At 40.3% G+C, this 26,531-nt stretch overlaps 1 protein-coding gene across 1 annotated transcript in view; it reads left to right on the top strand.

Annotated features, from left to right (window-relative positions):
• tnfsf10l (TNF superfamily member 10, like) overlaps positions 1 to 5,920 on the top strand; it is a 56,215-nt gene extending 50,295 nt beyond the window's left edge. Inside the window, exons 3-7 of the mRNA XM_028564357.1 lie at positions 1,470 to 1,506; positions 1,611 to 1,718; positions 3,462 to 3,625; positions 4,348 to 4,458; positions 4,548 to 5,920. Of these exons, the coding sequence (XP_028420158.1) occupies positions 1,470 to 1,506; positions 1,611 to 1,718; positions 3,462 to 3,625; positions 4,348 to 4,458; positions 4,548 to 4,733 (606 nt within the window). The 3' untranslated portion in view covers positions 4,734 to 5,920. The remainder of the gene's footprint in view (positions 1 to 1,469; positions 1,507 to 1,610; positions 1,719 to 3,461; positions 3,626 to 4,347; positions 4,459 to 4,547) is intronic.
• Positions 5,921 to 26,531: the final 20,611 nt, after the last annotated feature.

Below are 26,531 nucleotides of genomic sequence, written 5' to 3'. Positions count from 1 at the left end.
ACCACAGTAAGAGCTGGATGACCATTAAAAACACTGGTGAAATTAATCATATTCAGGATTTTTGGGGCATTTCAGCAAATTAATCAGGGAGATTTATAATACAGGGCGTTCCAGTGCCTTGCTTAAAGGACTTTAGACTAGTAACAGGTGATTAAACCTGACCTTTTGCCTAAAAAAGTGAATGGACGCAAAGAATGAAGGGGGATGAAGTGACAAATGGTAAACCATAGAGTTAAAAATGAAAGAATGAGAAAAGAGAGGCAGGATGTTAGAAAAGAAGAAAAGACATAAGTGAAAATATATTAAAAAGGGGCGACTTAAGCTTGATTTACAAAGTGAGAAAGACAAAAACAAGGCGCAACAGTCGGCACAGAAAGCACTAACTATGAGAGAATTACTGAGTGTGTGAGAGTGAGAAAATTCATCTGTGTACGTCTATATTTCTATGGCCTGGATGGCTGTGTCTACATCTGGGCAAGATGAAACCGAGCAAGGAGGAAATAAAACAGAGACAGGACAGAGAGGAGATGTGTGTCGTCGGGCAGAAAAGTGGGAAAGTTTATAGTTATTAATTACTGGAGTGATGGAAAGAGGAAGATAAAGTGTCCTGTCTAACTTCAAACCAAACTGAACCGTAACCATGTTTAGAGTACAATATGATACATTGTAAAATACCACCTTCTACACTAAAGTAACCGAGTGGTGTTTACAGACACTGTTATCCCACGTTGCAATGCATAACAAAAAAGGAGGAGCTCCTCAAAGCTGCTGCAAGAAAAAAAAAAAAAGTGGGGTTGTATGAGGTACTTATTCAAAGTCAGTGTATTATGAATCTGAACTAACACTTAATAAATTACACAAACTAACCAATCGAGGCCAGCAATTCCCATCTTCTGCGAGGTAAAATTACCGTTAACATTATGTCTCCTCTAAAAACATAGAAATTATAGATTTCAATATGATTTCACCCCCAGCTACGACGTTGCCAAGTAAACATTGGAGGAAATACTGTACAAATTACACATGCATAAGCATATTATTTTTACTTACTATTAATATTTACTTTTTTTTTTACCTAATATGGTGAGTTGTTTCTTATCCAAATCAAAAGGTCTAAAGTTGTCTGAGGGGGATGTTTTATTACAGAACTTTTAACACAAACAGTACAACCATGTAAACAACCATTTCAGTCTGCTCACACACACACACACACACACACACACACACACACACACACACACACACACACACACACACACACACACAAGCAGTATTGGCTATTTAACCATCAACAATTCAAAGTTAATAATTCACTTCACTTACACAAAAGTTAAATAAAGCCCCATACAAGTGGACAAACAAAAATGTAGTCAACATTTCTCAACCCCATTTGATTTTCACTGAAAAATCCAATGTTACTGTTGATATGTTTTTTTTGGTAACCAGCATGTTTTCACACTTTCTTTTAGGTGACAGAGAACATCATCTCTAAACAAACCTTCATAGGTGAGTAGCACTCTCTCTCTCTCTCTCTTTCTCTCTCTCTCTGTCTCACACACACACACACACACACCAATATCTGACATTCTTCCATTTCTTCTCTCCCTCAGAGGCGAGAACCATGCCTCGCTCGTTCAACAACTCAGGGTCAAAGTTCATGACCTCGGTGGCCCAGAGGCCATCTGCTCACTTGACCCTCAGAGACACCAGCTCTCAAGGTGAGGTTCGGCTGGGATTACTTTGGGTCAAATGGTTAAGGAAGAGTTAAAAGGAAAGGAAACTGAAATTACGTTTGAGCAGGGGTGAGACTTAAAAGGTACACTGATAAACCAAAAAAATGGCCGAAATGTGAAAATGTGTTTTAAAAATTACAAGGAAAGAGAAAATCAGACTCAAAACAATGATGCATGAAAGCATACTTTTGAGTGTGGATAGGAGGAGCAGCTGTTGCTAATTCAAACACAAAATGTTCTTAAAATTGTCTTATCTTTCGGTCTATGCACGTTCCCTTTAACATAAACTCAGGATTTTTTAGGTCACTGCACGGTATCCCTTTATCTTCCCCTAGGGAACAGGTTGATAAAATATACCTTATAATTAATAATGAATTGGGTAAATACCTTAAATTGTTAATATAAGGGCAGACTGAGGATCATAAGAACATAGGACTTGAAGTCATTTTGTCAAAATTGCTTATTCTTTGACATTCGACATTCCACCTTAATCTCAAATATGAAGTGTTTATTTATGGCTGTAACTGAACACTGTGTTCGTCGGTAGTACAACAGTATGAAACGGTTTCAATTTATTTTGCAGTATGATAGGCCAGAATTAGCCAGTTTCCATTTTTTGAAAGCAGAAGTAATGACCGGTTGTTGTGACTGTTCCAGCGCTTTGAATTGTGGGAAAACGTAGGTGAGGTCAGATGCATACCGGAGATTGTTTCCGAATTAGTACAATCCAGGTATTTTTGGCATACTGTAGATTTTGCTTTTGTTTGCATACGGCATGCTACACTTTGGCCAAATTAGTATGTATTGCTAGAATAGTATGCAGTTTGGAATACAGCCTCAGTTTACTTGTGTTCGACCAGCTCTTCTAATAAATGTCACTCCCTGCATGCCTAGAATAGCTTTCATGAACTGGCTGAATCAGTGAGGTATATCAATGCATTCAGCAGTAAAACAGATATTTATTTATAAGTACAGCGTCACAGATAGGAATAATGGAGCGCATGCGTGTTGTAAAATGTGGAATTTGAAAAGTTGGAATGTGTTTTTCATGCGTGTGTGTGTTATCCAGACCTCTGTATCGTTTCATCTGAAACTGGCGTGCGAACTGAAGGGTGTTAACAATCTGGCAAAGGCCGTCTGATGTTATTTCCATTGAGTTGACAAAGGGCAAGGATGGTGTTGTGTGTGTGTGTGTGTGTGTGTGTGTGTGTGTGTGTGTGTGTGTGTGTGTGTGTGTGTGTGTGTAAGAAGGAAGAGAGGGTGAGGTTCACACATTCTGCCTGGATTTCTCATAAGGAAGTTCAACAGCACGAGACTAAAGGGGTTGACGTTTGATGTTTTTTCTAAGGAAACATTATCTTACAAATGTGAAGGAAACTGTGTTAGCCACACCAGAGCATAAACACACACACACACACACACACACACACACACACACACACACACACACAGACTAAATAAGAGTTCCCGCAATGAACACTTCTCTGCAGGATTTACGTTCTGTAGGTGTTTCGGTGTTGAATGTGCAATTCAATGTAAACATGCACATGAATGATGAAGGCATAAAGTAGGGAGACAGAAAATGATACACGCAAGCACAGGAAAAGATGCTCGTTGAATACAGAAGGAAAGCCCAAGACCTGCTGGCTCAGAATCAGCCGGCATATCTTTCCCTCTTCTCTTTTACTAATTTGTTTCTCCCCACTCTCTCCACCTCCCCACCAACAGGGTTCTCTCCCTACCCGATCCCCACGCCAGGTCTCCACCAGTCCTGTCGCCATGTGGTCCGCACGTGGGCCAATCAGAGCTTTGGAGCTCACCTGCACAACATGACCCTGTCCAATGGGAAACTCCGAGTGCCTCAGGATGGGCGGTACTACCTGTACTCACAGGTGAGCATACTGTACTTTCTGTCCCTGCAGTATTTGGTTTTGTTTGTTTGATTTGGTGCAAACTTCTTTCGCTTTTCACACAGGAATTTTGACAATAAAACAAACCACAAATCATATTGTTTTTTGGAGATTACTATTTTAGTTGCCTACAAATTGAGTTTAATTTTTTGACATGACTGCTGAAGTGATGGTAGTTTTTGTGATGCATTTGTACCTTGACATGACTGCATCTAAGGGAAAGGTGGACCTACGGCAGAACTGGAAGAGAAATACTGCTCAAATGCATTTTAAATGTATTTGTTTTATCCCACCAAAGACACGTGCATTAGTGGATGCTGTACTCTCAATTAATTAGCCTTTAGTCTATACATGGTTGGAAAATCAGGACAAATTCCAAAGAAAGTTCTCAGAGCTCAAGGTGTCAATTTATAAAAGTTATAAACGCAAAGGTATTCAGTTTATAATAGTTCTCTCAGATAGAGAAAAGCTATGCATCCGCATATTGGTAATCTTCACACCACAGCAAAAGTTGGCAGTTTTGAAAAAAAAAAAGTCAATGTTTTGAATTTTCTAGCAACTAAATTAATCAGATAATGGTTTAAGGATTGATCCAAAGTGCCTCTCGCTGTCTAAGATTCCTACCTTAATGGTATAAATGGAACAATCCTAATATTAAGCTTCATCTTCATCATCTTTCCCACTCTGCCCTCTCCTGCCCCCAGGTGTATTTTCGTTATCCGTCCCCAGCAGCCAGTGACGGAGACCAGCGCAGCGTTAGCCACCAGCTGGTGCAGTGCGTCTACAAGAAAACGTCCTACCCCAGCCCCATACAGGTATATTATCCCTTTCCACTTGAAATAATTAGGTCATGTTGATGGATTCACACTGGTAAATATCTGTCCTACCTTCATTTTCACCTCAGCTCCTGAAAGGGGTGGGGACAAAGTGCTGGGCTCCAGACGCCGAGTACGCCCTGCACTCCGTCTACCAGGGAGGACTGTTTGAGCTGAGGGCCGGCGACGAGCTCTTCGTCTCCGTCTCGTCCCCGACCATGGTCAACGCGGACGACTCCTCCAGCTACTTTGGCGCCTTCCGCCTGGACCTCTGAGAGGAAAGGATGGAAGAATAAAGAAAGGAACAGATGAATAAATGGGTGGGCTGGAGACAATGAGTTGGGGGCCATCTGAATATCCGTTGATTGAAAGAAAACAAATTGTCATTTAGGCAGAGCTGTAGGATGTTGGCCTGGATCTTGGATCCTCAAAGTTTGCTTGGATGGATACACTGAAGGATGGAAGGATTGGGGTTTCAAGGCTTCGCTTGAGTGAAAGGGAAAAGAAAGTCTTCCTTACTCTCCGTTAAGCACAAACTTAACCGCCGAGAGCAAGATGTACAAAGACACATGTGCAATCAAGCGAAAAATAAATGTGAGGATATCAATTTTCTGTTGATTCTTGGGAATAGCAAATTGCCTTTTGGATGTCAAAAAAAAGAAGTTAACCACAGAAAAACATTTAAAACCTTCCTGTCAGATGAGACTTGCCCATAGAATTAGGCCACCCTGCACCCACAAATACCACATGAATCTCAGTATATTTCGTACAACAGCAGCCTTTTTGTGGGAAGCAATGGGACCCCTTGGATTTGGATTCAAGACCAAAGAATGTAGACGATAAAAACTCAAATCCTCTGCATCCGAGATGTGAGGAAGGACTGTGGAATGGTAGCAGAAGAAAGTCAAACGATCAAACCAAAGCAAAAGAAATTTGTGGAATAAACTTTTCTTTTCTTTTTAAGCGTGCCATGAGAGTACTGTACATATGAATGGCTGAGAATGAGATTTAGACATTGAACCGTGGTGATTTAAAAAAATTATTCATATGTATTTTACCTTGACTGGACTTAAAACCACTTGGATTTTGCTGAGGACTATCTACAACACTAGATCTGTGGATTTTATGCAAAGACATTTTTAGGATGATAAGGATTGTTTCTTTGTACTGGATACAGTAATAAGACTGAGACTGTGAGCAACATATAGTGCCTTTTTGAAGAAAGGACGTTGCGAGGAGGAATGAAAACAGAGAGGAAGAGGCAGAAATCTTGTAAAAGGCCAATAAGAATGAGCTCATGCAGAAGAAGATAAAAGGAAAGAGAGAGAAAGGAAGAGGCTGGTATGCAGCCCGACCAGTCTGTGTTGTTGATGACTCCCCCGCAATCTCTTTTTCCTTTCTTGTAAAGAATTTTAAATATCTTGTCTACCCTGTGAAGCTGCATTCAGTTTTATTTTAAGCATTAGTGAAGCCACCAACCACAGACACACATGCCCACAGGCTAGTTGCACAAACACAAAACACAGAGGCATGGTTTAGGTGCTTTTCAGATAAAGAGAAAAGAGGTATAGCAATTTTAACAAGAGACTCACTGATATGTTATTTAAACACCTAGATCTGTCTGAAACTATTTTTACTTTTGCACCAAATTTAGCCCAGTCTTAACCAAGACACCTTTAGTCCTGCAAATCACAAACAACTGTTGCTTTGGTCACAGACCAAATAAGGTCACTCATGATATAAAAAGGTCCACAGGAGAACGGACTGTACAAAAAATAACATCTGGATATTAAGAGAGAATGGCCTGAAATTGGAGCAGACTTACGTCACTTTAGCACAGATTAACATTAGAGAAATAGTTTGACATTTTGAAGCTTTTATCTGTCGTGCTAAGAGTTAGATGAGTTTCATACCACTCTCATAACTGCTACAAGCAGGAGACAGTTAATCTCCGGTATTTTATATTAGTCTATTTCAAGACGTTCCACTTCCGGGATTGCTCGGTTGCCGACGGAAATTCCGCCGGATTTCACTCATTTAGGCCGGATGTCCGTTATCTTCCACTTTCTTTGTGCTGGAATTTTATACCGGTGGATTTATCAGGACTATGGTTAACTGCTCCTCAGATCTCTGCAGGGTAAATCGAGACAGCTAGCTAGACTATCTGTCCAATCTGAGTTTTCTGTTGCACGACTAAAACTACTTTTGAATGTACACTATTTTGCAGAAACACCATTGCTCCGTACGGCGCTTAGCACCGCCCAAGACGATTGTGATTGGTTTAAAGAAATGCCAAAAAACCAGAGCACGTTTTTCTCCCATCCCAGAATGCTGTGTGGACTAGCCAGACCCTCCTCCGCAGCGCTGTAGAGGAAGGTCTGGCAATGCGAGACTGATCTATATAAACAGATACCTGCATATTAATGCAGAATCTGGAGGCAACGGGACAAGATTTTGTTATCGGAAGGGTTCTGGTTTACCTTTGTAGTCCGAGTAGTTTTGACCGTCTGTGTGGAGAGCAAAAGAGACAGAAAGCATTGGCCAAAATGCAATCTTGGAACCCATTAGCTATCATCTTATCTTAGCTTAGCACAAAGACTGGAAGCAGAGGCAAAGGAGGATTTTTTCACTAGCCACGCTAGCTGTTTCTCCTTGTTTTAACACGCTGTGCTAAGCTAAGCTAACTGCCTCCTGGCTGCAGCTTCATATTTACCAGACGGTTATGAGAGTGGTATCAAACTCATCTAATTCTTAGCAAGACATCAAATAAGCGTGATGTCAAACTATTGCTTTAATTTACGACCAGTCACTTATTATGTGCCAATCAGATGTGTTTTAACATTATAGTAATAGTTAGTTAACCGGATAAAAGTTAGTTGCTAACAAGAAAACAAAAGTAATTTGGTGTATTAGTGCTGAAACTTTTCTTAGTTAAAATCATGGTCAAGTTGTACTTTCAGACACACCAGCAGATGAATTGGCTGCCAGTCACCTGGACACACTGAGCATGTGCAAACATATGCAAACATTTTGTGCAGTTCTGATTTAGAAATACACCAAAGAATTCCCTCTGGAAAACAGTTCAGCAGATAAAGACAGAAAAGGTGAATTTTAGGAAAATACAAAGCAGATTCAGTAACAACACATTGACTCGCATAAAGACAGATTTGGAAGGAGCGAGAGAAAATATTCACAGACAAACCATGCACCGACTCGCACAGACTCCACCCCTGCACACTTTTATCTCTGGCACACACATAGATACAAACATCACCTCACACCATATCCAGGCTGTGCTCCACAGACACACACATCATCCAGCGTCACATTGTAAAGACACAAACCCAGTCATTTATCCACACCATCTTGCCTCCTTGTGCCATCTGGTAGTTGTCAGTGATCAGTTGGCGGCATGCATGGAGTGTGTGTGGGTGTGTGTGTGTGTGTGTATGTAGTTATGTTTCTTCAAAGGGTTCAGTTCACATGGATAATTCATAAAACGAGGTCAAACTAACGTAAACACATTTCTTTGTTTGTGTATCTACTATTTTTTTTCCTTGAGAGAAAAGGTTTTATACACTCACACACACTCTAACGCACACTTTTAATAAGGAGACATCCTTCCAGCACTGTGGTTCACACATACCCGTGTATATACTCTATGCAAGGTTACGTTATACTGTAGGTTTGATAGTGAAGCTATGAAAACACAACAACACTTCGGGTTGATTTTTCTGTGCAAAGCAGATAATTGAAGGCAAATTTAATTTAGTTTGATTGCTGTTTCAACGGGGTTTCTTTTTTTTTGGCACCTGGTCACATTTCTGTTGGGCTTTCTCTCAGCCCGCCGACGCTCCATCACATCACACATACCAAGCTTGCCCTCCCTCTGTAAACTCGGACCAAAGTCAGTTTATTTTCCAGTACAAACTTCCAACAATCATACGGCCTTTTCTTTCTTGCACTCCGACCAACACAAACAGATCACTCAAACAGGTCCAGCGCCGGTGATAATGCAACTTACACAAATCTCTGGGCCAGCGGGGAAAACATTTGCATTGAATGTGTCTGAGGCGTGTTTGTACTCAACAGTTTTGTAGCTGTGAACATGTGTAGCCCATGGTTGCTATGAAAATAAACAAATATTTGAACTTTCCCTGTGTATCTGATGATGTGATTTACATTGTGGCATTTTGGTGATGTAGTGAGCAAAGAGAACATTCTTCAACCATGAACGGGCCTACCGGGCTCAGGCCCAGGGGCCCAAAGTGTCAATAGATCAGTGACAGTGACCACCAGTGTTTGGTGTAACATAACTACTTGTGTAACGCGCTACTACTGAAAATGTTAACGAAACGTAGTTCCTTTTCAAAATGTCAAACTATTTCAATTCGGCACAATGTTACTTTTCCTAGGGACAGATTTGACAGCGACACTGCCTTCTCACAAGCTCCACACGGTATGTGACAGGCTGGTAGCAGAGCAATCATGGCAAGCGAGAAGCAGCCAAAGCTTTGAGAGCGTTTCAAGCTTTGTGGCTTTTTGCTGGACGGCGCTCTGAGCCAGGCAGACACAAAGCTGACAACCTCACAGATGGATGCGGTGGCGATGGCCTCCTACATACACACAGCGGACCGCTGTGGACTTGTGTCGGTTGCACGGACACAAAAAGGATTTCCAGAAAAGAGGCTGCATGTGTCTACGACAACGCATGGACCATCATGGCTGCGCGACCGGTACAAGTCGATACAGACATTACATACACTAACACCGTGTAAAGGCCGATGACTCACCGGTGTGCATTCAACCCGCGCTGGACTTGTTCATAATGAATCAGCCGTCACTCTGTGAGTAGGCTAGAGAATCCAGTCTGCAGTGTAGTTCAGACACTTCACTGATAAACCATAGATTGTCTTTATGGTCAAAAATATTTTTTGTATAATTAACTTCAGTCTCTGCCAGAGACGCCTGCTTTTAAAAGGTATAACAGTTTTTAACGTAAGAGTAACGAGTAACGTAAAAAGTTACTTTCCATAGAGGGTAACTAAGTAAAGTAACAGATTACTTTTTTAAAAAGTAACAAGTAACAAGCAAACACTACTTTTTCAAAGTAACTTCACTAACAATGGTGACCACACCACACACACACACACACACACACACACACACATGCTACTGGTCAAAAGTTTTAGAACACCCCAATTTCTTTTGTTTTTTATTGAAATTTTAGCAGTTCAAGTCCAATGAATAGCTTGAAATGGTACAAAGGTAAGTGGTGAACTGCCTGAGGTTTGAAAAAAAAAGTAAGGTTAACCAAAACTGAAAAATAATGTACATTTCAGAATTTTACAAAAAGGCCTAAGAGAGACAGACCATCATAACACTTAAGAATGTTGGTCTTTCCTAAAGAGAAATTGCGAAGAAAGTCAAGGTGTCAGTGAGTACAGTATTCTTAACCATCAAAAGGCACTTAGAAACTGGGGGAAACTCTGACAGGAAGAGGTCTGGCAGACCCAAAGCCACAACACAATCAGAAGACAAGTTTCTGAGAGTCAACAGCTTGCATGATAAGCGTCTCACAGGACAACAGCTTCAAGCACAGCTTAATAGTGGTCGTAATAAGCAAGTCTCAGTTTCAACTGTAAAGAGAAGACTTCGAGCTGCAGGTTTGATAGGTCGAGTTGCAGCAATAAATCCATTGCTAAGATGTCAGAATAAGAAAAAGAGGCTTGCCTGGGCCAAGAAACATCATCAATGGACTACTGAAGACTGGAAGAAGGTGTTATGGACTGATGAATCAAAACTTGAAATCTTCGGTTCATCACGCAGGATTTTTGTACGCCGTTGAGTAGGCGAAAGGATGGTTCCTCAGTGTGTGACATCAACTGTCAAACATGGAAGCGTGATGTCTGGGGCTGTTTTGCTGGATCCAGGGTCAGTGATTTGTACAGAGTGAAAGACACCCTGAACCAAAACGGCTACCACAGCATTTTGCCGCGCCATGCAGTACCCTCAGGCATGCGCCTAGTTGGTCAGGGGTTCATCCTACAGCAAGATAATGACCCAAAACATAAGTCCAAGCTATGCCAGAACTACCTTAGCAAAAAGGAACAAGATGGTAAGCTTAAAAACATGGAGTGGCCAGCACAGTCACCAGACTTAAACCCCATTGAGCTGGTTTGGGATGAACTGGACAGAAAAGTGAAAGCAAAGCAACCTACAAGTGCCACACATTTATGGGAGCTTTTTACATAAATTGTTCATTTGTTCTATTCTTTCATTTCAGAGTACAATAAGACATTGAACTGCATGAATTTCAATAAAAACCTGGAAAGATTGGGGTGTTCTAAATCTTTTGACCGGTAGTGTATATATAAACTTAAAACAAAAAGTAAGGACATTTGTGTTTGGTAGATTATTTCTCTGTGGTAACATTGGCAATAAATCTTATACCGTTGGAAAGCCTGTTTAGTTTCCTTTCAAATGGTGCCCCATTTGTAAGGAACATGCATTTGTGGGATGAGAAACAGAGCTGAGTATGTGGGTTGCGGCCATGAAAAATTTGCCAAATCTTCTCTGCCAATGCCAAACAGCTTATTCTGCCATTGACTAGTTTGGTGTTTGGTGGATTGGATGATTGAAGTTTGAAGAAACAAGACATATTGGCAATTTAACAATGTATTCATTTAACAATACACAACAGCCTGGCACCTCCTCCTCATGCTGGTCTGGCCTGGCCACACACTGCTGTGGGATGGCATCCCATTCTTTAACCAGCATTTGTTGCAAGTCAGCCAACGCGGTTGTGTTGGTCACTCTGGCACGAACAGCACGCCCAAGCTAATCCCACAAGTGTTCAATGGGGTTGAGGTCAGGACTGCTGGCAGGCCAGTCCATCCTCTCCCACATTCTGGAGGTAGTCTCTGATAAACCCCGCTCTGTGGGGACGAGCGTTGTCATCTTGGAGGATAGAGTTTGGACCCAGACTGTGGAGATATGGGATGGCCACTGGTTGCAGAATCCGGCACCTGATTGTCAGCACCTGGGGGTACCAGAAGCCCAAAACAAGAGTCAATAGCAACAGCAAAGAAAAGCTGTTTGGCATTGTCAGAGATGATTTGGCAAATTTTTCGTGGGTGCAACCCACATACTGAGCTCTGCTGCTCATCCCACAAATGCATGTTCCTTACAAATGGAGCACCATTTTTTTGATAACTCTGCAAACCCTTGGTGTTCTCTCAATGAGCTTTATGAGGTAGTCACCTGAAATGGTTTTCACTTCACAGGTGTGCTTTGTCAGGGTTAATTAGTGGAAGTTTATCCCTTATTAATAAAAAAAGCAAAGGGTGGCTACTTTGAAGAATCTAAAATATAAGACATGTTTTCAGTTATTTCACACTTTTTTGTTAAGTACATAATTCCATATGTGTTCATTCATAGTTTTGATGCCTTCAGTGAGAATCTACAATGTAAATAGTCATAAAAATAAAAAGGAAACGCATTGAATGAGAAGGTGTGTCCAAACTTTTGGCCTGTACTGTGTGTGTGTGTGTGTGTGTGTGTGTATATATATATATATATATATGTGTGTGTGTGTGTGTGTGTGTGTGTGTGTGTATATATATATATATATATATATATATATATATATATATACACACACACACACACAAACACACACAGGGCTGGACTGGGGTAAAAAATCTGCCCTGGACTTTTGAGACCCAGACCAGCAACAATCAGCCGGACACCAACAGTCCTTGCACTCCCCTTCAACACATGTTCATAAAAGCAGGGTTCAAAATTAGCACCATTTACCAGCCAAATGCTGCTAAAATAGTGGCTGGTAGATTTGCTTGACTCACCAGCCAAAAATAAGTACAATTTTAACATTCACTAGTATTTGGCTGGTGGACAAAAAGTTCATTTTGAACCCTGCATACCAGCCCCTAATAAGGAAAACGGGGATCTCCATGTTAACAGGGAGCTCCACCAATCAGAGACATTGCTGTTACACTTTAGGATTGTGGGTACTGTAATACTTCTCCATGACAATAAAACAGACTTGTGGCTACAGGAGCATTTACCATAGTTTCACAGTCTCATAGCTTGTGGAGAGTACCATGGATGTTACCACATCACGGCTAATAACCAAAATCCATGATTCACTCCCGGAACGTCACTGCTGAGCTCTATGGGTCACAAAATGAATATGACGGATTACAAAATGATAATATGGGAATGATAAATTTGTTTTAGGGGTAATTTTTCTCTCATCTTTGCTCTTTTTGTGATATAATAGGTGGAGTTGTTAAGAGGTGAAATTCACTCTTTGATGGAATTAACCACAACTTCACAAGTTAGGAAACAACAGGGGCCCTTTTCAGGAAGGAGGTTTAACAAACTCTGAGTCTAACCCTGATCTCTGAGTAGATTTACCCTGAGATGGGAAACTGAGTTTTCGGTTTCAGAACAGCTGATATGAGTTGGTTCAATCAACTCAGAGTAGGTTCACGCGCGTGCACCACAACAATAAAAAGGTAGCATGAATGGAGCCACTATACTACGATTCACCATGGTAACAACCACAAACAAACGGGTCAGCGGAAATACTCATGCGCACATACAGCGAGTTAAAAAAACACAGCAGCTGCTGCAAAAGAGAGAGAATTTGCGTGGAGAAAATTGCTGCTAGAATAAATTTGTATATTCCAATATAGTGTATATCATATTTAATCATAAGTATAGCCTAATATTACTGGTGAAATGGTATTGAACCTATAATCTATTTCATTTAGGTGCAATACTGCGGGCGAAAAAGTCCTAGGCCTACTAATCCCACTGAGGCTGCAGCACCATCATTAACAGAATTATAATTCATAATCTTTTATTTCAAAGGGTTTACATCATTCACCTGCAATCCTGTGGAACTCCTTTTTTTGTCTCTCATTGGTTTGTGTGCAGGGAACACTACAAAAACGTTTAAAACAAGTTTCAGAGTGAGTCACACTCTTCTGACGGCGCTTTGCTACAGTGGCTTTACTAAAATTCTCCGCATCACCAATGTTGTAAAGACAACTGCCGTTTGCAAAAAAACATATTGCGACACAAATAATGTGCTGGTATGTAAGAGCATGTCCACGATGGGTGACATTAGTGATATGAGGACGGATAAGGTTATGAAGCCTAGGCCGTAACAGACTGGGAAGAAAAACGATACCGCTCAAATAGGAAGTTATCTGAAAATTAACATGTTTCAATAGGGCTTCAATATCATCTCCCGACATATAACACCCTGCGAAGTAAAGCAGAAGTAACACAGCTTCTTCATTAACGGGATCGTCGACAAAAGGAAATGCCGTGTTTTTAGAAAAAATATGTTTTATAATCAGCCTAACATAAACCAACACAATTTTTTTTATTCATGCCGATAACAAACTGCGCTAAAATGCGCTTGACACAGACTGAATGAGGAAATGAGAGAGCGCTGTGTCAGAGGGAGGAGACTGACAGAAGAAAACCTGTTCCCGACTAGGTTAGTTTCCCAGGCTGAGTTACCATAGTAACTGACTCTGAGGTGAAGTTACCTCTCTTTCTGAAACAGAAAACCCAGAGTTTCCCTCATCTCAGGGTTAACAAACTCAGAGTTTTCAGTAAACCTGCTTTCTGGAACTGGTCTACAATGTAAAAAAAAAAAAAGTTGTTTCGACATAGACTTCTAGATGTTTTTTGACCTCCATTGCCCCAAGTCAATGCAGACCAGGATGCTTTTACTCTGCTGAAGACAGTGAAAGCACCCCACGGATTCACTTGCAGCTGACTCCTCCCTGTGAAGCAGTGGGTCGAGAAGAAATGAGAATACCTCCAGGGATCCATAAAGTATTCCACTGTTGCAAATAATTGGCAGTATTTCTGTTGGAATTTAGTGCAAAGATCGTAAGGAAAGCTTTCTTGCAGAGAACAACTTGTGACATCCGCTGCTTAGTTTATTGCTGCTTAGTTAAGTTTCTCTGAGTTTAAATGTTTTTCATTTGCAGCACCCTGCAATGTGAGCTTCCTCATCTCCAAGCACTGTTCCAACACTTCACTTTTTGTTAGGTAATAAATAAATAAGCCATGAGTACACATGCTGCTTTAGTGCGATGCTCTGTTTATGCTTAAAAACAAAAATATGGGGCCATGTCATCCCAAATCATCTCAATAACTGGAGATATATTAATTTAAATGCTGCAAAAAACAAAATCATCATTTAGCTAATTAAGTCATAAAAAAATTACGTTTTTATCCTTTTGGCTTTGTACTACATATCATTGTTTGGAGGAGGTTCAATTGCTGACTGTCAGTTTAAAAAAAGTTGCTTACATCTATATTGGGTGATCAGTGTAGGAGTTTTTATGACCAAACTGGAATGATCTTGACTGGCCATCTGACAGTTCAACTGACCATGTGTGAAGGCAAAAAGCCACTGACTCTTAGTCCACACGTACTACTTTTTTGGAGACATGGTTTTCCCTCCCACGTTCTCAAAAAAAAAAAAAATCCTGTCCACAACACTTTTACAAAATCGTGGTCCAAAAAAAGCAAAAACACACCGAAGCGCTGTAAAGAGCATGCCAAACCAACAGGTGGCGATATGTAATATATATAATCCTAAAGCCATGTTGGCCAATCAGAAGCCTGAAAAAAAAGTTATTATCAGAAGGCTACCAGGCTGCGATAGCACATCAATCTATCTGTAGCTCATTCTGATACCTCTGTTCCTCAATATAGTGGAAGAGTAACTGTACATTTATGTGTAAACATGTAAAAAGTCCTGTTAGCAAGGTCAGAACCAGCACTAGTTTGGCCACATTCGCTATTACACAAAATGTCACCTCAACTGTGACGCCTTACGAGGAGATAACAGCGCACATTCTGACACACACTCGGACCAGACAAACACCTAGTTTTCGATGTATTACACAACACTGAAAACAGAGTCTGAAAATGTTTACCATGTAAGGAGTTTAACAAAAGATCCGTTTTCAGTGACCTGAAACGCAGTTTGTGTGGACGAAAGGCCAAAACAAAGAAAAAGCTACGTTTAAAAAAAGACCTGTGTACAGGTGGGCTAGACCTGAAGAAGCGAGAGTGACTGAAACTAACAGTTAGTGGTCTGGTGTGAATCCAACACAAGACCACAGCCCAGTACTGTTGAACTTAGCAGTTACGTTTGTATTATTGAATAATGCCCATGTTTCAAATCTATACAAAAAATACTCTAATGACTCTAATTATGTCTTGTGTGTGGCTCTGCATGAAAAGTGGTTTTCCATTTCTACAGTTTGTAGCGTTAACTCCGAAATTGCCAGGCCGTGGTTCGGACACATTGTCCTTTATTTGTTCTCCATTAGGCCTGGAGAAAGACACTGAGAGTAGAATCATATTTAAATCAGCACTGAGACCGACTGCCCGCTCTGTTCTAAGCTTCCATCCAAGATGCATGCTGTATTTATATTTTGAAAAATAGTGCAGCTTGCTGAACATAACTATATATTTCCAAGGGAAATACATCACAAGCCCCATTTGAGTTCGACAGACTGGTTGTCCAAAAGCAACAGTTTTTGCTTCGGCTTCGGAAGGGAATGGAAAAACACCACCAACCAGCCACTGTTGGTTCGTCTACCACAGCTTGTCTAGAGTACTTTAACTGTTAAATATTCCCTTTGAAACAAAAGTTATGTTTACATTTACTGTTTCTCACCCAAATGAACTGTGTGCATCTTTAAAGACAAGTAACAATCTATTTCAGTCATCATAAAACATCTGCAGAGTCAATTTTTGGATACATTTTAACTTGCATAGTTTACATCTATAGGTGCTTCTCACTTCCCTTATTTAATAGCTCCTCACTCCAAGGCTGAACCAGAAGTTGTGCTGGCCCTCCTGTGAAGGCTGTTTCAAAGCTCTTATTCCTGCCCCGAGGAACGAGGATCGAGGATCGAAAAGGGATCTCTGAGGAGCCATGAGCGAGGATACACGATAGCAGCATTCCCGGATGGCGTGCATCAGAAAGCGGTTGCTAACTCCGCCCATACAGCTGACGTATTCACGTGAGGTTTCAGAGGAAAGGACGTCTCATCCCTCTAAAAACACATTTCCTTGCTTCCTCTCTCCTACCTCCTACAGGGATTCAATGGCTCCTCCAGGTGGAACTGAACCAATTTGATTACTTCTGCTTTCACACGAGCTCAAACAAACATCTGTAGCTTATAAAATGTATGGTTGCTGAATAGCAACAATGGCTAAGAAATCCACCCGTTATTGGTGCACAACACGCTTGGACCCTAGCAAATATGCTGTGACATCATGTTGACGGCGTTGAGATGGATCAACATATCAACTCATCAGGACCAGATTAGCGTCATTATCCCGCTGGCTAATGTGTTCCTGTTGTCAGTTTCTGTATGAGCCTGACTAAATGAAAATCAATGTTTGTTGCAGTGTATTCCCATTTGGCAAATTTATCAAGTGCAACAACCAATGAGGGAAAATGCAATCCAGATCTTCAGCCCTCCAGAATTTTCTATTTCATAATATCTTTGACAAAATACCAGGGCTGTCAAAATAACTTTCGATTAATTAATCTGAGAAAAAAATAACACAGATTAATCCATTCCATATTGACCTTTGACTCGGAGCCGTTCTAGCCACCATTCGACTGTAAAATGAAGGAGGGAGACGAGAATGTGCTGCCTGGATCATTGATTGGAACATTTACTGATGCTCTGAGACAGACGACACAGGCAACACAAACACCGCTGCACGTAACACTAGTTAACACTATACTCAAGAGCAGCTAACGTTAGCCTACCGCTAGCTAGTAGCTGGATTACAAACGGTTAAAATGCTAACAGCTAACGCTAAACGGTGTGAAGTTTGACTGTGTTTCACTGTAGAGGATTCCAACACCGAGATATAACCGTTCTCTTAATACATCCATGGATGTAAAACAACACAGACGATACATTCAATGAAGCTGGGAAACTACAGCCTCGTGTTGTATTCGTAGTTGTTGTTAAATGTCCTTTTCCTTTTTTATAACACTTATAAAGAGAGACTTCGCATTTATAATATGGAACTAAGGAATGCAAGGCGGTCCTTTTTCTCTGACATTATTGCCAGAAACAATAATAATTCACGTGCTTTGTTTGCTACTGTTGATAGATTAACAAACCCTCCAGTACCAATAGCATCTAAACTGTTGTCTACCAAGGCTTGCAATGACTTTGCCTCCTTCTTCACAGACAAAATTCAGAAAATTAGACAAACAGTCAGTGCTTCCATATCAAGTACAGGATATGTGTTGTCACAGTGTTCACGCAAAACAAATTCCAACATGACACAATTTCATACGATCAACCTTAAAAACCTGGAGGACATTATACAACATCTGAAAACCTCCTCCTGTTGCCTTGATATTCTACCAACGGGTGTTTTCAAAAATGTTTCGAATTTTTTGGCTTCTGATCTTCTACAGATTGTAAACACATCTCTGCTCTCAGGTATCTTCCCACAGGCCCTGAAAACTGCTGTCATCAAGCCACTCCTAAAAAAGAACAATCTAGACACGACACTAATGAGCAACTATAGGCCAACATCAAACCTTCCATTTTTAAGTAAAATCATAGAAAAAGTGGTTTTTCAACAACTCAACCTTTTCTTATCGCTAAACAACAGTTTTGATGCCTTCCAGTCAGGTTTTCGACCACACCACAGCACTGAGACGGCTCTTGTTAAAGTTTTTAATGACATCCACTTAAACACAGATAGTGGCAAAATTTCAGTCTTAGTATTACTTGATCTCAGTGCTGCATTTGATACGGTAGACCATGACATATTGCTTGACCGACTGGAAAACTGGGTTGGTCTTTAGTACTGATCTGGCTCAGTACTAAAGTGGTTTGAATCCTATTTAAAGAATAGGGACTACTTTGTGTCTATAGGTAATTATACATCTGAGCATACAAATATGACGTGCGGAGTTCCCCAAGGCTCAGTTCTGGGGCCTCTTCTGTTCAACATCTACATGCTTCCACTGGCTCAGATTATGGAAAACAGCAAAATAAGTTACCATAGTTATGCGGATCACACACAAATTTACATAACCTTATCGCCAGGGAACTATAGCCCAATACAACAATTAAATATGTGCATTGAACAGATTAATGATTGGATGTGCCAGAACTTTCTTAAATTAAATGAAGAAAAACGGAGGTGGTTGTTTTTGGAGCAAAAGAGGAACGATTGAAAGTCAGCGCTCAGCTTCAAACGACAATGTTAAAAACAACAGACAAAGCAAGAAATCTTGGTGTAGTCATGGACTCAGACCTAAATTTTAAAAGCCACATTAACATAATTAAAAAATCAGCCTATTATCACCTTAAAAATATATCAAGGGTTAAAGGGCTTATGTCTCAGCAGGATCTGGAAAAACTTGTCCATGCTTTTATCTTCAGTAGACTTGACTACTGTAACGGTGTCTTTACAGGTCTCCCTAAAAATCAATCAGACAGCTGCAGCTGATTCAGAACGCTGCTGCTCGAGTCCTCACTAAAACCAAGAAAGTGGATCACATCACTCCAGTACTGAAGTCTCAACACTGGCTTCCAGTGCCTCAAAGAATTGATTTCAAAATACTTTTACTGGTTTATAAATCACTAAACGGTTTAGGGCCAAAATACATTTCTGATCTGCTACTACATTATGACCCACCCAGACCTCTCAGGTCGTCTGGGACAGGTCTACTTGTTGTCCCCAGAGTCAGAACTAAACAGGGGGAAGCAGCGTTCAGTTTTTATGCTCCACATATCTGGAACAAACTCCCAGAAACCTGTAGATCCGCTGCAACTCTCAGTTCTTTTAAATCTAAGCTAAAGACCTATCTTTTTGATTTTGCTTTTCTTTAAATAATCTATTTTATTAACTTTAATTTCTTATACTGCACTGTAACTTTTATTCTTATACTGCACTATCAATTTTATTCTTGTCTTTTAATGTTTTTAATTTGTTTATTATTGTTTTTTAATTGTTTTCTAACTGCTCTTTAATGTTTTATGTAAAGCACTTTGAATTGCCCTGTTGCTGAAATGTGCTATACAAATAAAGCTGCCTTGCCTTACCTTGCCTTTTCCCATCTGGTGGTTGTTTTTGTCGTTCAACAGCAATTTACTAGTGAAATAAGTTATTGTTATAGTTATTACATTATTATAAAATCATTTAATTTTAACCATATGGACTTAGTAATAAACAATCTGTTCTTTAATGTTGCCAACTGTTGTTTAGTACCCTTCTTTTTTTTCTTTTTTTTTAACTTTCTTAAAAAGTATAGCTTCAGGCACCGTTAATTATGTATGCAATAAATTTCAATTAATTAATCACAGAGTATGTAATTAATTCGATTACATTTTTTAATCGATTGACAGCCCTACAAAAAACATAATTGAGTCTGTTTAGATATACTTGTAACCTTAACCTTAAATGAAGGTGCCAATCATAAACATACCCCTTGAAGAGGTGAGGACAGGCAAACTGTCTTCACTGTAATTTGGATCAGATACCAATTGAAATACAATAACTCACATGTAGTACACAATGAGCAGGAACAAATGCAACAATGCAATTTTTAACCACTCAGACATGCACATCAAGACCTTACAACCTCGGCCAAGGAGGTTATGTTTTCAGAGGTTATGTTTGCCAGCAGGATTGCAGAAAAACTACTGGCCCAATTTTCATGAAATTTGGTGGAAGGGTGTAGCATGGGCCAAGGGAGTGGATACACAAATTATTTTTCACTTTCGTTAACATTGCGAGAAAGTACATGGCTTTTGTGGAGGTCTGCGCGGTCCGAGTGCCCTTCTAGTTTGCTGCAGTTTTACTTCAACGTCTCCAAGTACCACAGTTTTGTATCATGGGGCACTGAGCAGCTCTGATTGAGTTAGCAAAACTTCAGAGCCTTGCTTGAAGGCAACGTGAGTTCATCCATCCATCCATCTTCATCTGCTTATCCGGGGTCGGGTCGCGGGGGGCAGCATCTCCAGCAGGGGATCCCATACTTCCGTTTCCTGAGCCACATTAACCAGCTCCGACTGGGGGATTCCGAGGCGTTCCCAGGCCAGGTTGGAGATATAATCCCTCCACCTAGTCCTGGGTCTTCCCCGAGGCCTCCTCCCAGCTGGACGTGCCTGGAACACCTCCCTAGGGAGGCGCCCAGGGGGCATCCTTACCAGATGCCCGAACCACCTCAACTGGCTCCTTTCGACGCAAAGGAGCAGCGGCTCTACTCCGAGCTCCTCACAGATGACTGAGCTTCTCACCCTATCTCTAAGGGAGACGCCAGCCACCCTCCTGAGGAAACCCATTTCGGCCGCTTGTACCCTGGATCTCGTTCTTTCGGTCATGACCCAGCCTTCATGACCATAGGTGAGGGTAGGAACAAAACTGACCGGTAGATCGAGAGCTTTGCCTTCTGGCTCAGCTCTCTTTTTGTCGCAACTGTGACAAATTGAATGTAATACCGCCCCCCGCTGCGCCGATTCTCCGACCAATCTCCCGCTCCATTGTCCCCTCAGTTGCGAACAAAACCCCAAGGTATTTGAACTCCTTCACTTGGGGTAAGGACTTATTCCCTACCTGGAGTAGGCACTCGTGAGTTCTACCTATTAATTTCGGCCGCCTTCATTTTCTTAGATGGTCCAGGGATTTGAACGGGCAAACTAATGCTTGGGATTCCACCTCTATTTTCACACTTTAATTCATTTTCTCACTTGCATCAGATGGTTCAGCAGGTTCAGTCCAGTAAATTGACTCATCACCGAAACAGTTGATGTTTTAGTTTTATTAGCATGGGAATGTATTAGCCAACTGAACTTTTAATTATGCCAAATGTTGCTAATTTAGTAGATTTTGTTAGCTATAATAATGTACATGTATATTACAGCAGCCCATTTCATCCTAAAATATATTCATTTGGGACCCAGCTTCCCAAAACCAGCAGTGGAATGTAAGTACTGAGCCTACATTTACTCACTTTAGTACAAATTTGAGATACTTGTTCTTTACTTGATTTTTTTTTTTGTTTATGTATACTTCTAATCCACTACATGTTAGAGACAAATATTCTACTATTTACTCCACTACATTCGTCTGACAGTGATTGTCTGATGTATCTCCAGATGTGTTGATGTTGAATGTTTGTGATGAACTGAAGGATGAAGGGTTCCTTTTGGATCAGCTGGGATATGCATCGTCACAAAGCTGAAAATAGGGCAGTTTTTCCTGACACCATTGAAAGGTTGGCTTTAGAGATACGTGGTTCTCACAGGCCAATAAAATGCAACATACACATTAATACAGCATAACACATACTTTAAATAGTTTAAGTACATTTTGTTGATACATATTTTACATACGGTTTTTAATGCAGGGCTTTTACTTTGCAGTGGAGTATTGTTTGACAGTGTGGCATTAGTACTTTTCCTGAGGTAAACGATTTGAATACTTCTTCCACCGTGGCCCAAAACGATCCAGGCAGCAGCTGTAATCAACTACAGACGCGGTGTCAACTTCAATTCTGGCACCGTAATCACACACTGACACGTGTACATTATGTGCGTTACTATACCTACAACTACTCGCCCAAGCCATTAAAATAACAAATGTGTTTTTAATCATTTTGCCTGGTTAAAAAGGTTAATCCAGAACTGAAGCTCACCTTTGGTCTGTGTCTTGCAGGAATTCAATTATCTGGGGACACCCAGTAATTTGTGATAATTGCCGAGGCTGTCAGAAATTTTTACCCCATATGAATCTACTGTGTCTGTAATTTGTCGAGTGAAAATTCCAGCACAAACTGCCGACCATAATTTTGTTAGGACGGAGGTCTCCTGATAATACTAAGCTCACAGTAACTGCAGCCATAGTTTCTTTCATTTTCATCCTGTGTTATATGGATGCAGGAGTGAAATTATTGAAAGGAATGTTTTGTTTTACTTTACTAACCTTGCAAGATCAAAGCGAAAGAAGAGGACGTTAAATCAATTAACAGGCGATCGTTGGAGCAGGCCATGCATAAAGATTTCTGTGTGAACAGACACAGTTTTATCGTATCTTCACAACACAGTCGGAGGGTCCTGCATCACCCTGTCGGGGTTCAATTCCCAATAATGACTCAAACACAACTTAAACTGTAAAACAGCAGGGTCTTTTTCCTTTGTGAAGATGGCTATTATTTGGATGCACACAAACTGTACATCAAAAGAGATTAAAGATAATCACATGTAGATCCATATCGACTGTTGGTGTCATGAAAGGACAGTAATGTTGTCATGGTACGTGCAGATTCACATTCATTTAACATTTACTCTGGCTTAATTTAATGTCTTGCGGATGTTAGGGGTATTAACTTCAACCAGAACCGTACAATTGATGCAGGTCTTGGACCACTCACGAATGCCACATGAAAAAGACCAAATAACTACTCTAAGTCTTCACATAAACCAACTGAGACAACTTCTTTGTTTCTTTCTTACGAAGCAACTGACACCAGGAGGAAGAAATCGAACGATAAATAAAGAAGGTTCATGAAGATGTCAGGCAAATTCCCTCATGATTTGGTGAACAAAGGGACAGTGTGTGCAAGGAATGTTTAATTTCATTACCCTGCAGAGGGGATAAGAATGTGTGTAATTTAAGCATGCTACGTGCTCCGCTGCATGGACAGCGTGTAGATACGTCCATGATAACAGCAGAATAATTAAACATAATCTGGAAGTAGTAACATGTGTGTGGCATGAGGAAGAAAATGTGTGTACGTGTGAGAGATTTCAAATTAATGCATTTTACTATTACTGTATTCATAAATACGATTTTTACTAAGTGAAAAAATTAGTGCTGCTCTGTGGAGGTCTGACAGTCATTACAGTTTAGTGACTTATTTAAAGCTCAGCATTAAATTTCACCCGTTAAATCACTGGACTTGTTTTGAATTTTCAGGAACTCTTGGGCCTTTAAAATATACATAATTTTATATAATGTATGGAGGAGGTGTTCAATTGGAAATGTCTTCATTAGATCATAAAATGCAAATACTACTGTAGATTGTGGCGAGTTTAATACAAAGATCATTGGGAGGTGTTTTTTTTATGGCCATAAATAAAAAAAAAAAAGACATTTGCATTAATCAAATTATTTCAATATATCATATTGTATTTATGTTAGGTTCAGGGCTTTAAATTGACTTTTAATCACCAGCCAACATAGCTAGTGCATTTTTAAAGCTACTAGCCAGTCAGATTTTCCACTAGCCAAATTTTTACTAATTTCTACAAACAGTGTTACAGTGTACTATTAACAGTGTTGCCAGATAAACATTACGTTTACAAGCCAAACACATACAAAACCGCCCAAATTTCTTGGCAGAAAACAGACTAAATCTGGCCCATTGTTTCTGCAGCCTGCTGATTCAAACAGACAGTGTTATTCGCTTCTTTAGTCTCCAGCCAAACTGGCTACTAACTTTACAATGTTACGCGCCAAAGTTAATCTTAACCGGCATTTGGCGGGTTGGCGGGTGTCAATTTAAAGCCCTGGTTATGTTAACAACAGCTCTGATGAGAGCCATTTTGAACTCTCCAGTTCTCTTCATCTCAAAGGTCAGCACTGTTAAGATGGTTTGCAAAAAGTCCACCAAAGTTGAACTCTACACAAAATCTTGGTGCAAATTTACTTTACACCTGTGAGTAAATTCCACTGTAAAGAAATTATTACGGTCCAAGTTTCTCAGCGGAAAACATGCAGGAGAAAACACCACATGAACGACAGCTATGGCAGGATACACAACAAGAGCTACTGCGCATAGTTTCATGATCATCTTTACCTTTTACATGTCGTCACCTTCCTAAAATAATTGCCTAAGTCATTTTTTCAGGTTTTTCAGAAAACACAAAAAATAAAACTGCCTAAGTCACATGCCTGACATACGCAATTTTGCTAAAGGTGTAGAATCACATGACCTGTTCAACTGAGGATGTAGGCAATTTTACCAGAGGTGGCCAGCACCATGAGGAGATGATTTAGGCAAAGAAATCATTTTTGTTAAAAGTCATTTTTTCAGTTTTTTCGGAAAACACAAAAAATAAAACTGCCTAAGTCACATGCTTGACATACGCAATTTTACTAAAGGTGTAGAATCACATGACCTGTTCAACTGAGGATGTAAGCAATTTTACCAGAGGTAAAAATAGGCTAACGATTGTGTCATAACCAAGTGACTTACTGTCGCATAGTAGAGGAATTATCGTATAGTACAGGAGAAGCTCGCAGGCAGTTTCGACTTACATTAGCTGTTTAGGTTTAATTACTAATGTTAACTAGCATGTTAGTTAGAAATAATTAGCCTGTGCTTATGTTATCACCTTACATATACCTACACTCTCCGTCTCTGTAAGATTGGAAATGATTGAGATTTCTCTCGGCACAGCTACCAGAAGACTTACGACTTTCAGACACGTTGCTCACGTTGTCTCTGTCAGTTGGAGGCTGCGCAGTAAAGCAAGAGATCACCGGAAAAGTGCTTCTAATAGCCTTCACTGGTCTCCGTCCAGAGCAACGGGGTCTATTGGTCCATTATATATATGTCAATGCCTGCACCATGAGGAGATGATTTAGGCAACAAAATCATTTTTGTTAAAAAATGACTTAGGCAATTATTTTAGGAAGGTGACGATGTGCTACATGTAGCATTTTCACATCACAATTAATCAAAAATACACTTTAATCAAACGCAACCATCACCTCCAGAAATATGGAGCTGCCAAAAATAAATGACTCGATAAATAAATGAATATGCAAATAAATGTACCAAAATACTGAAGATAAATGTAGGCATTATTGTATTGATAAAATGTGACCTTTGTTTTATTTTGCTATTTTTTTATTGACCTTTGTGTTAAAAGGTCTCTTATTTAAAATACAAAAGCAAATACATGAATAACTACATTTAAAAATAAATAAATGGGAAAATGAAATAGGGGAATTAATACAAAGGTAAATACATAAAAAAGGAAAAATAAAACAAAAGTGTCAATTTATGTTCTATCGTGTCTTTTATTTATTTTTTGATTTTTGCAGCTTCCGTCCTCCATACCGAAACATTGCACACAACTGTGTAACAAAAGAGTCCTGTCAACTTTAATTTCAGACCCAGACTGACGTTTTGATTAATGGAGGCCATTGGTCATACAAAACACTTTATCTACTTTTCTCTGACCCCCTGTGTTTTCATAGGAGTGTTAACAAAAGACCTATTGGCTTTTTAACCTGCCCCCCATTACAGTACCACCCTTCCTGACACACACGACCAAGCCACCTACATACTACAGTTATCTCCATATCAGCATTCTCCTCATACTGCACCCGTTTTCCCTCCGTCTCCCTTTCTCACACACAGAAACATATAAAAAAAACACACACACACACACACACACACACACACACACACACACACACACACACACACACACAACACACACAACACATCCATTATAGCATTGCCGCACACCCTTCATATCGAAAGTGCTGCCGTTTACTCCACGTCTCCTGTATTATTGCCCAACATGCTTTCTGTTTTCCTAAGAGCCAGTCAGGAAATAGTTTCATAAAGCTGGAAAAACACACACACACACACACACACACACACACACACACACACACACACACACACACACAGAAAACCCAAAACATCCTGAAGAGACTAAGTGGGGCCAGACAAGCGCTCAACCTGACACACACACACACACACACACACACACACACACACACATTTTTTTTGGAGAACAATACTACTGTCTAAACCCTGCGGCCCTGACTACCGGCCATTGGAAATGGGAATTTCAGAATCAGTGGGAGTGATGTGATCAGAATACCTTGCAGGGCACCTAAACAATGCAGTTATTCCTGCAATAAAGCAACAAACAGTATTAAGGCTTTGATAAGGTCTTTAAAGCAGCCCCTCTGGCACACAAAGGGTTTGT

Source organism: Perca flavescens, chromosome 19, assembly GCF_004354835.1.
Source record: "Perca flavescens isolate YP-PL-M2 chromosome 19, PFLA_1.0, whole genome shotgun sequence".
NCBI lineage: Eukaryota > Metazoa > Chordata > Actinopteri > Perciformes > Percidae > Perca > Perca flavescens.
The sequence above is the reverse complement of the archived record's forward strand: the minus strand, read 5'-3'. Positions and strand labels throughout refer to the sequence as shown.